Source organism: Trichosurus vulpecula, chromosome 2, assembly GCF_011100635.1.
Source record: "Trichosurus vulpecula isolate mTriVul1 chromosome 2, mTriVul1.pri, whole genome shotgun sequence".
NCBI classification, from domain to species: Eukaryota; Metazoa; Chordata; class Mammalia; order Diprotodontia; family Phalangeridae; genus Trichosurus; species Trichosurus vulpecula.
In genome coordinates, this window is record NC_050574.1 from 362766367 (window position 1) to 362777376 (window position 11010).

An 11010-nucleotide genomic window follows, 5' to 3' on the forward strand; every position below is an offset into this window, starting at 1 on the left:
CATTTAATATTATATAATAATATAATAATGCTCAAAGACAACTTTCTAAGACTATAAATTTCAGAGAAAGAAGCAGAGGAAATTCCTTATCTTTTTAAAAAATTATTTATTTATTTTTAGTTTTCAACATTCACTTTGATAAGATTTTGAGTTCTAGATTTTTCCACCCTCCCTTCCCTTCCCCCTCCCCAAGACAGCATGTAATCTGATATAGGCTGTATGTGTACAATCATATTAAACATATTTTCACATGAGTCACGTTATGAAAGAAGAATCAGAAGAATCAGAAAACTATGAGAAGGAAAAAACAAACCAAAAAAAAAGTGAGAGAAAATAGTATGCTTTGATCTGCCTTTAGACTCCATGGTTCTTTCTCTGTATGTGGATAGCATTTTCCATCTTTAGTGTTGAAATTGTCTTAGATCATCGCATTGCTGAGAAGAACTAAGCCTATCAAAGTTGGTCATCGAACAATGTTGCTGTTACTGTGTACAATGTTCTCCTGGTTCTGCTCACTTCACTCAGCATCAGTTCATGTGAGTCTTTCCAGGTTTTTCTGAAATCTTCCTGCTCATCATTTCTTATGGAACAATAGTATTCCATTACATTCATATACCACAACTTGTTCAGTCATTCCTCAGTTGATGGGCATCCACTCAATTGAGGAAATTCCTTCTCTTGAGTTCCCAGTCCTAAAGAAGGATAGGAGGGAGAGAATGAGTATTTACATAGGACCTACTATGTGCCAGAAACTGTGCCAAGCACTTTACAGATATTATTTCATTTAATCCTCACAACAACTCTGTGATATAGGTGTTGTCATTATCCTTATTTTACAATTGAGGAAACTGAGGCAAACAGATATTAGGTCGAGTGTCCAGGATCACACAGTTAGTAGGTGTCTGAGACTGGATTTGTGCTTTGGTCTTCTTGCCTCCAGGCCCAGCACTTTATCCACTGTACCACCTAACTACTTATGATGAGAAGCAGATTCAGGAAAAATAGAAAGCTACCTATTAAGGCCCTACTCCACTGTCATGAAGTAAATGCACTTGGAGTGAGGAAGACTTGAGTTTGAATCTCAGCTCAGATACCTGCTCGCTATGTAGAAGTCACTACCCCTAGCTTGGGCAAATGGCATGAGTCCTCTGGGTCTCAGTTTCCTTCCCTGTAAAATGAAAGAGTGGGACTCAATGACTCCGAGGTCTCTTCTAGCTCTAAATCTTGGATCCTATGATTCCCATGGTGGGATGGAGGTGACTATTGGTCCTCAAAGGCCAAGCCAATGGAACACAACTCTAGGAGCCTCACTGAGTAGGCTCCCTTTTCTGCTTTGTTTGAATTTTCAGGTGATCAAGCCGACCCTTGCAAGTTCCAAGCCTGCAATGAGTTTTCTGAGTGTGTGGTCAACCGCTGGAGTGGAGAAGCAGAATGCATATGTTACCCTGGTTACCAGAGTCTCCAAGGACTGCCCTGTCAGAGTGTCTGTGAGCTACAATCAGATTTCTGCCTGAATGATGGAAAGTGTGACATTATCCCTGGGCATGGGGCCATTTGTAGGTAGGCTATTAGCAGGCATTTTTATTTCATAGGGCTGGAATACTACTATTTATAGCAAAGTATGCACCCGTAGGATTTTACATTTTAGATGGCAGCTAGGTGGGTCAGTAGATAGACTGTTGGTCTTGGGATCAGGAAGATCTGAGTTCAAATCCAGCCTCAGATACTTACTAGCTGTGTGATTCTGGCTAAATCATTTAATGTTTGCTTAAATTTCCTCGTGTGTAAAGGTAGATACTAACAGCACTCACCTCCTAGGGTTGTTGTGAGGACCACATGAAATAATAACTGTAAATGTGCCTGGCACATTTTATTGTTCTTCAGTTGTTTCAGTCATGTCTGACTCTTTGTGACCTCATTTGAAATTTTCTTGGCAAAGATACTAGAGTGGTTTGCCATTTCCTTTTCCAGCTCATTTTACAGATGAGGAAACTGGGGCAAATGGGGTTAAGTGACTTGCCCTGGCTCATACAACTAGTAAGTGTCTGAGGCCAGATCTGAACTCAGGTGTTCCTGACTCCAGGCCCAGGCACTCTATTTACTGGGGCACCTCATTGCCCCTGTGCCTGGCACACAGTAAGAGCTACATAAATGTTATATGTTATTAAATGAATGAGTGTCTTGTTCAGTTCTTGTGGAAAACTACTCTTTGATTTATGCCCAGTTTTATCAGTTAGCTTGAACTCTCTGGGAAGATCAAGAGAACTCAAGGCAATATTCCAGAGAAATATGGTGCTATGGGAGGGACCTTCATTGGCAAACATGCTGCATTGAGCCTGAATTTATCAGGAGATCTTAGTTATGCAATGTCTATTATCATCATTATTAATACATTACATAGGTATAATGTTTTACAGGTTACAAGACACTTTCACATTCATCATTTCATTTGATTTGCATATTAGTCTTGGGAAAGAGAACACATGTTATTATTATTATCACCTCAAAACTAAGGAAAGTCAGAATCAGAGAAGCTAAGAGGCTTGACCAGGATCACATAGTGAGTAACTCAAAGAAGCAGGATAATCATACTTGCAAAATATTTTAAGTTTTATAAAGTACTTTCGCCCACAATAACTCTGTGTGAGATAAAGCAAAACTATACTTTTTTCCAGCAATTATCTTACCTCCCATCCTTCTATCAGAAACGGTTCATGTGACTGCTCTACTGTAAGTTTCTAAAGGCTCAGTTTCACTCTTTTTACTGAGGGCCATTGGCAGTGGCCAATAGAGTGCCTGCCCTGCTGAATCTTACTGAATAAACACCTGCAGTTTTTAAATGAAAACCTCAAAGCACATAGACCACCAGGGAAAATTCATAGCTCAGGAATCACATTCAAATCCTCTTGAAATGACTCGCATGTAATATGAAAATAAAATTCTTCACGACAATCTCAAACCAGAGTATAATGTAACTCTGTCCATTCCATGTGGCTTCTCCCCTTTCCTGTTGCATGGAATAGCCACAGTTCCAGTCACATAGACCTGGGCTCTATGCCTTTCTCCACCATATGCCTCTGGAGTCAGGTGGACTTGGGTAAATCAATGATCTCTCTGAGAACACAATTATTTCTGAGAGAAAGCTGGCCATGGATAATGCTGCAGGGCTGTGTTAGGTCTACATTGACACAAGACCAAGCATCTCCCCAACTACAAGCCAAAAGAGGGAAAACGGAGGACACTTTTTCTCACCAGAAGAGCAGCCTTCTCTACACCACTGGTCATAGAATGGGTGGGGAGCCATGATGCTCTCTTTTGCTCCACCTTTGAGAAGAGGAACAGAAAAGAGAAAATTCTCTTTGGGTCCATTGAAAGGGAAAAGAATGCGCCCAAGAACAGAGCTAGCCTGACTCAATTGCAAGGAAAGAAAAGGAAAGGGAACAAGCATTTATTAAGCACCTCATATGTACCAGGTACTGTGCTAAGCACTTTACAATTATCATTTCATCTGATCCTCACAACAACCCTACAACACAGGTACTATCATGATCCCCATTTTATACCTGAGGAAACTGACGGAAGAAAGAGAGGTTAAAGTGATTTGCTCTGGGTCATACAGTCAGTAAGGGTCTAAGGCTCGATTTAAACTCAGGTCTTTCTGACGCCAAGTCCAGCACTCTACCTGCTGAAAGAGAGGCCGAAAGAAGAAAGTACCAGGGTCCTTAAACTCCTGTCTACACATTTTATTCCCTCTAGTTAGGTTACATACTTCTAGTCCTGTTCTTTCTTGCTGTGATCTAGGCCTGCTTTGTTCAGCCTTCTTGAGGGTTGGAGGCAACATTAAACTATACCCAAAAACCAGCATCCCCCCCCATTTTCCAAGGGGCAAGTTAGATTTGGATAAAGGAGCTTTACATCTGGTCTTAGACACACAAACTGTGTGACCCTGGGAAAAGTCACTTAATGTTGTTTGCCTCAGTTTCCTCATTTGTAAAATGACCTGGAGAAGGAAATGGCAAATCACTCCAGTACATTTTCAAGAAAACCTTAAATGGGGTCATGAAGAGTCAGACATGACTGAAATGATTGAACAACAAAAACAATAAAAACAAGATTTCCTTTCATCTCTAACGTTTATCACCTTTCGCTAAGTCCTTTCTTCTCTCTGGTCCTTACCGTGAGAGCTACCATTGGTTTTGTGATTGAACCACTTTTTCTGAAGGTGATATGGTTTTTGTGGTGGGGTTTTTATGTTCTAGATGCCGTGTAGGTGAGAACTGGTGGTATCGAGGGGAGCACTGTGAAGAGTACATGTCGGAACCCCAGGTGATAGGAATTGCTGTTGCCTCAGCGATTGGCTTTCTTCTTGTAGTCTTGGCTGTCCTCTTTTTTCTGGCTAGGACTCTGAGAGACCAGTATGTGAGGAGAGAAAGAAAGGGTTCTCTCAGGTAAGTGAAAGCCCAAGTCTCTTCGGAGTGACTTCATTTCTCCCTTTTGTATGAAGAACCCGATTGATTGCTATTTTGAATCATCTCAGATTGAATTGTAATCATGGTCAGATCATCAATTGGGATAGAATGGACAGGAACTAAAAAATGAGGCTTTGTTTTGGGAGGTGTGGTTTCATCTGGTGGTAAACTGAGGGGAAATGGGCCACCATTTTGAAGGGAGAGCTCCAGGACCTTTTGGGTGGTTATGTGATCACAATCCATGATTATTCCCTGTCCCTTTGTCTCTAGAGTAGCCTACTTCAGATGCTAGCCTCTTCATAATTATATTCTTATTCCTAGAGGAGGTTGGTGGCACAGTAGATGGAACACTGGGCTTGGAGTCAGGAAGACCTGAGTTCAAATCCAGTCTCAGATGCTTCCTACCTGTGTGATCCTGAGCAAGCCATTTAATATCTGTTTTCCTCTTCTGTGAAATGGGGATTGTAACAGCACCTCCTTCCAGGATTGTTGAGAAGATCAAATGAAATAATTATTGTAAAGTGCTTTCACATAGTGCATGACACATAGTAAGTGCTCTATAAATGTTAGCTATTATAATCATTACTGTCACTGTTAAATTCTCTATAAGTTTCCAAACTAGTTTGCTCTCAGAGCAGTCTTTTTTTTAAATATATGTTCCTAGAAGGCAGAAAGTGGATATGCTCATCAGTCAGCCAAGTACCAGATAACAAACAGGCACATTCATTATATTTGGTGATTAGATTTGACATTTCTGGTAGTCACACCTTGTTGTTTGCCTTCAGCTCCTAGTGACAGCCTCTCTATTTCAACATGAGGTCCATATTCAATTATTCTGACTTAGATAAAATCACCGAGGTAAAGTTGACTATCCTGTGGATTGACTGTATTATACGGTTACAACAGGAGGAGAGACAGTCCTCCATCCCTCGAGAGTGCTGTGAAGTACAACCCCGTGTTTGAGGGTGATATCACTGGAGATGAGCAGTATGGGAGAAGCTACCCTCAGCTTACTTCCTACAGCTCTGCTGGTGGAGAGGTGCCTGCTGCCTTCAGCAGTGAAGAAATCAGGCACATCTATGAAGACAGTGATCTTACCAGTGAGGTGGGCGACATTGTTTCTTGGTCAGTTTTCTCTTTGATTTCCTCTCCATCTATGTATATGTGCACTGCATGTATATATACACACATGTATACATATATAATATATGCATTTATGTATCTGTGAACAAGTATATGATATACAAGTATGTAGTATATAAACATGTAATAGAGATGTTATATATAGCATATATACATATACACATACATATATACGCGTATATATGTATGTGTATATATAGATTGATAGTATGAAAGCTATTCTGTGGTTATCTGTCTCCATACCATGAAATGTACAGTCATGTGCTGATGCATGCATGCACAAAGGTGACATAATACATATGGTATAACGTTGAGTACTATAAGTTTAAATTTGGGACATCTGTGGAAAAAACATATACAAAAACTCCTTTTATCTTGATTAGAAGGTGTGTAACAGGCCAGTGCCCTTCTTTTCAGTCCCTGTTAATACAGAGACTGATAAGATAGTATTGGAACCTCTGCCTCTTTCTTTGAAGGGATCATGGGCTTTTTTTTCCCCTGAGGAATATGGGTGGAAAGTAGTGGGGTGCCATAAGCCCCTTTTAAAGATGTTTTGTGGTTTTTGAGATTTTTCTAAAGCATTTTCTGGCTTTTTTTTTAAAAAGGAGATTCAAGAGAGAGCCAGGATTTTTGAACTTTATGCCAAAGACCAACAATTTGCAGAATTTGTGAGACAACATCAAATGTAAGTATTTGGAATGTTGCCTCTGCCCAGAGTCTTTTGAAAATTGTATAGTAGTAATGCTGCCTTCATTGGTTTAATTATTTTGGTTTGTATGGTATGTGTCACCAGGGTGGGTGCCCAACCTGATGTTAATGTTATGTGATAGTCCCATTAGAAAATTCTTAGAGTTGAGCACTTAATTCTAGCCTTAAGCTCTCACATATCCCATCATATCCATCCACTATTGAATCTTACTATACTCATTTCACTAGGTCTCTCAGTTTACTTTTGTATTTATCTGTATTATTAAGGAATAAAATAAAATGTCAAAACCAAAAGGGACCTCTGAGATCACCTGGTCCAGCTCTTACTAGAAGCAGGTATCTTCTCTATCCCTGAATTTTGGGGAAACATTCAGTCTCTGCTAGATCTCCTCCAATGTTGAAGGTACCCCTCCCCCCTCACTCCATTCTATCAATGGATTGCCTTGTTAAATCTTTTTATCATCTCATTGTGTCATCCCATCTATATATTTTTTTCTACTCCTAAAGCAAAAATATTACATGGTTCTATTAAAAAAACAACAACAAACATCCCCCCCTCCCCAAACTAGTTGCAGTTCTTCTTTTTTTGGAGTCAATCAAGGTTAAGTGACTTGCCCAGGGTCACATAGCTAGTAAGTGTTTGAAGTACAGTTCTTTACAGTCACATATAGCAAGATATCTTTGTCTTAGAGTTACATTATTTTTCTGAATTTACATTTTTTAGCACACAACTTGAGAACCTGCTTGTAAATATTTTAGCTGATTCTCATCCCTCCTCCCCACCTGAGATAGAATGCTTGATGTTAGAATACAAAAGAGAAACTAGCTGGGAAAGATAGCCTTGGGATGGGTCCCCCAGTGCACAGACCTGTAACTTGAACCTCATGTCCAGGTCTGGCACCTGTCCCTGGTCACCAGTGCTGTCATGTGGGGTCTCCTACTCATCTTAAAACCTCAGAGATACTTCCTCATTTCGGGGCTGGCTCCATGTTGGTCTGTTTTCTCCTCTCCTTTGGCATCACTGTACTCATCTGTTTTTTTTTTCCACCTGGGATCCTCTTATCCAATTTTGTTTTTAGGGAAATATACACAGTTTTGCAATATCTCCTCTCTCATGATGCTTCTGAAAGAAGCACAACACCATTCTTTAGTGTTTTCATGGATTTTGATGGCAACTGACTAAGCCTTGGCTCTGGAGTTAGAGGTCCTAGGTTCAAAGCCTACCTGTAATGCTTATCACCTATGTGACCTTGGGCAAGTCATTTAATCACCCTGGGACTCAGTTTTGCTCATCTGTAAAATGAGAGGGTTGGACTAGATGACCTCTGAGGATCCTTACAGTTCTAGATCTATGATCCTGTGAATACAGAGAAATAAATGTATTATTGAATCTGTTGGAAAAGGGGGAGATGTTGGGTGAGATACTCCCTCTGCATCCTCTGTCAGTTTTATCAAGCTTGCTTGTAGACTAAATTTGTACCCTCAGGATTTTTTAAGCATTAGATAATAGTGTCCTTGGAAAGACACTATCCTCAGAAAAAAAGACAGCGGGGTAGGGAGAGAGAGAGAGAGAGAGAGAGAGAGAGAGAGAGAGAGAGAGAGAGAGAGAGAGAGAGAAAGACACACACACACACACAGAGACAGAGACAGAGAGAGACAGAGACAGAGAGACAGAGAGATAGAGACAGAGAGACAGAGACAGAGAGAGACACACAGAGAGACAGAGAGGGAGAGAGAGAGAGACAGAGGGAGACAGAGAGAGAGAGGGAGAGAGAGAGAGAGAGAGAGAGAGAGAGAGAGAGAGAGAGAGAGAGAGAGAGAGAGAGAGAGAGAGAGTTTAATGGGAACTTTTAAGCACATGGACTGCCAAGGGAAATTATTAGTTCAATTATTTTTGGACCAGATCTGTGATTTCATTGGTATAAAGAATTCCTGGTGAGGAAATTTCCAAACTTATAAAATCTATCAAAAAAAAAGTGAAATAGAATCCTTAACAGTAATCCTAAAAACATAAGACTCACACCTATTATTGGAAGGAGAATAGAAATTTTTATTTTTATATCCCTAGCACTTAGAACAGCACCTACCTGAAACAGAGTAAGTACTTAATAAACACTTGTTAATTCTCTTATAAAATTGTGGAACTTTCAGGATATTGTTGCCTTACCAATTAACTGGGGTCTCTGCCTTTTCATTGCAGGAAGCTGTTGTAACAAAAACGTCAATTTTGAAAGACACTGGAAGAACAAGATTGCTTGCTACCGTTTTAATGTGATGTGGCTGTAACAGTTACCTGTGTCTGGATTGTAGTCCGAGGACAAAAAAAGAAGCATTCCTTAAGCATGGTGGAATTGGGGGAATGTCTCCATCCAGTCCAATTTTTTTCCACCAGTTTAGCTTTCAAGCAGAGAGCTTTACAAGTATCGATGTGATTTAAAAAAAATCAAATTGTAAAATATATTGTACGTAGGGTATAGGACATGAATGATCGGTGGGCTTTAGGAGTTAAAATCACTATTTACAATTGTTCCTAGTCCTTCCATTGACCTTCTCTTTGAGCACATCACTTGAATCTCTGTGCCTCAGTTTTCCAAACTGGAATATAGGGTGAGAGTACTACATACAGATGTTGTGAAACCTAATAGCTATTCATATCTTGAAAGCTAGGCGAAAAGGGGAAAGATTGTAACAGATTGCTCATTTTAAGTACCTTTTTTTTTTGAAAATTAATTCATGGAAGTTGTAGTAGGAGTAACAGCTATTAACCTAGTTGGGACCTATAAAAGTAAGACTGTACGGAATGAAACTGTCCTGGAAACTTAATTGGTTGAGGGCACTATTTGCAACCACTGATGGACTTTCTGGTTGCCTAAGGTATAAATGTCTGGCACATGAGTAGTTGGCGCTCCTCAGAATTGAGGGACTTCCCACAAGTCAACAGACCTTCTGACTGGATACATCAGGTAGCAAATGATGAAAGAGGGAGCTGAGCCCAACTAAACCAGTGCTGTATCTTAGCTGCGTATCCTTTCCATCTTATTGTTGAAGTGAACTTCCCTTTAAAAAACTGTTATATGCTCTAAGAGTATCTCATCTAATTCCAGTCCTAAGCACCAAACATCAGACTGTCCTGAGTCAGACCTGGATCAGAACAAAAGCTGAGTTTTAATATTATTTGAACATGGTAATACAGACTCTTTTCTAATTAAAAACAAACAAACAAAAATATCTTTTGATACAGTGTGGTGAGGTATGCTATAATGTTCTCACTAGCAGGACTTAGTTTCTAGATGCAGCACTCATTATATCTGTATTGTTGTTAATAGTTCTGAAAAAATCAATGTCAAAGATAGAATGTAAGTTCCTTGAGGGCATGGATTGTCTTTGTATTTTCAGCACCTAGTATTGTGCTTGCCATGTAGCAGGTCTTAATAAATGCTTATTGAATTGAGTTGAGTTGAATGATGCATATACCGCAGTGTCAGATTTTTGGTATTTTTTTTAAAAAGTTACCTAGAACATGTATCAAATTAGAAAATTCCTCATAGGGAGAAAGGTAAGTTTAACCATTCTGGGGTTGGGGACCTCAAGGCCACAGAACTAAGCATAGTCTTAGCCAGTTGACTGGTGGGTGTGAGTCTGAACTTGGAAAAGCCTTGATTTTCCTACTGACAGGCTCTGGAATGTTGGAAAATCACAATGCCTCTGGTTCTTGGTACCTCAATTTGGAAAGCGCCATTTGGCTACCCGACAGTGTGTTCTTTGTATTAGCTGCTGTAATAAAGAATGTCACATATTGGCAAACCCAGGCTTTTACTGTTTGCTTTCTTGTGGAGTACCTAATGTCTGATTCCATTCCTTCTTACGTTAATGCATCAGGCATGACAGGATCGCATTGCTATGTTCCTTTTCACTTTGCAGACAGGAAATGTCTGTCACCTATGTTCGTTCAGAATCAAAACAGACAAGCTCCTCTTTCTCTAGGGTGCTTCTTATGAACATTTTTTGGAAGCAGAGAACAGGAGGGGCTAAATAACCCTTACTGTTAATTTTAAATAGCAAACACATAAGTTTTAAAAAATGTTTGTATCCAGGTAATTTTATGCCAGACTTTGGCCATTTCCCCCTCACAAACTCCATTGAATTTTTTGATTCCTTCCTAATTTTATCTAATTTAATTTCTATTTTTATTACAATTAACCATGGACTTTATAGCTCTAGGTGATTCCACATTGTCTGATTTAATGAATAACCATTAATATTAACTTTAATGAGGATGACTAGATATTGGAAGCAAAGACTCTGCAAGCTTAGGGTATTATAAAAAAGCTACTAAAATATTTGGAAATATTCAGTAGTTTTCAAAGGCACAGAAGGTATTTTTTAATGTAACTCTTTCTACTATATACTTAGTTCTCCTTGGCTACAAAATATATACACCTCTTTAAATGTGTTTATTTTATGCATGGTGTTTAAAAGAAGGAAGTATAGAGAGCTACTGGTCTCAGAAAGGGAAATCTACTTCGATAGACCTCTCTCTTTATCAAATGGGATCACCCTATGGAAGACTCTCCAATACCTGGGAGACTTGGAGAAGTAATTAAGGCATCTATGGTGTCGTAAATAAGCTGTTGGCTATGGAAGCAGAAAACCCTAGCTCAAGTCCTAATTCTACCATTTGCTCGTGGAG

The 11010-nt window shown here is 39.5% G+C and overlaps 1 protein-coding gene across 1 annotated transcript in view; it reads left to right on the plus strand.

Annotated features, from left to right (window-relative positions):
• IMPG2 (interphotoreceptor matrix proteoglycan 2) overlaps window positions 1-10083 on the plus strand; it is a 110261-nt gene extending 100178 nt beyond the window's left edge. The window contains exons 16-20 of the mRNA XM_036742566.1: window positions 1350-1560; window positions 4260-4448; window positions 5376-5574; window positions 6218-6297; window positions 8521-10083. Coding sequence (XP_036598461.1) covers window positions 1350-1560; window positions 4260-4448; window positions 5376-5574; window positions 6218-6297; window positions 8521-8533 — 692 coding nt within the window. The 3' untranslated portion in view covers window positions 8534-10083. The remainder of the gene's footprint in view (window positions 1-1349; window positions 1561-4259; window positions 4449-5375; window positions 5575-6217; window positions 6298-8520) is intronic.
• Window positions 10084-11010: the final 927 nt, after the last annotated feature.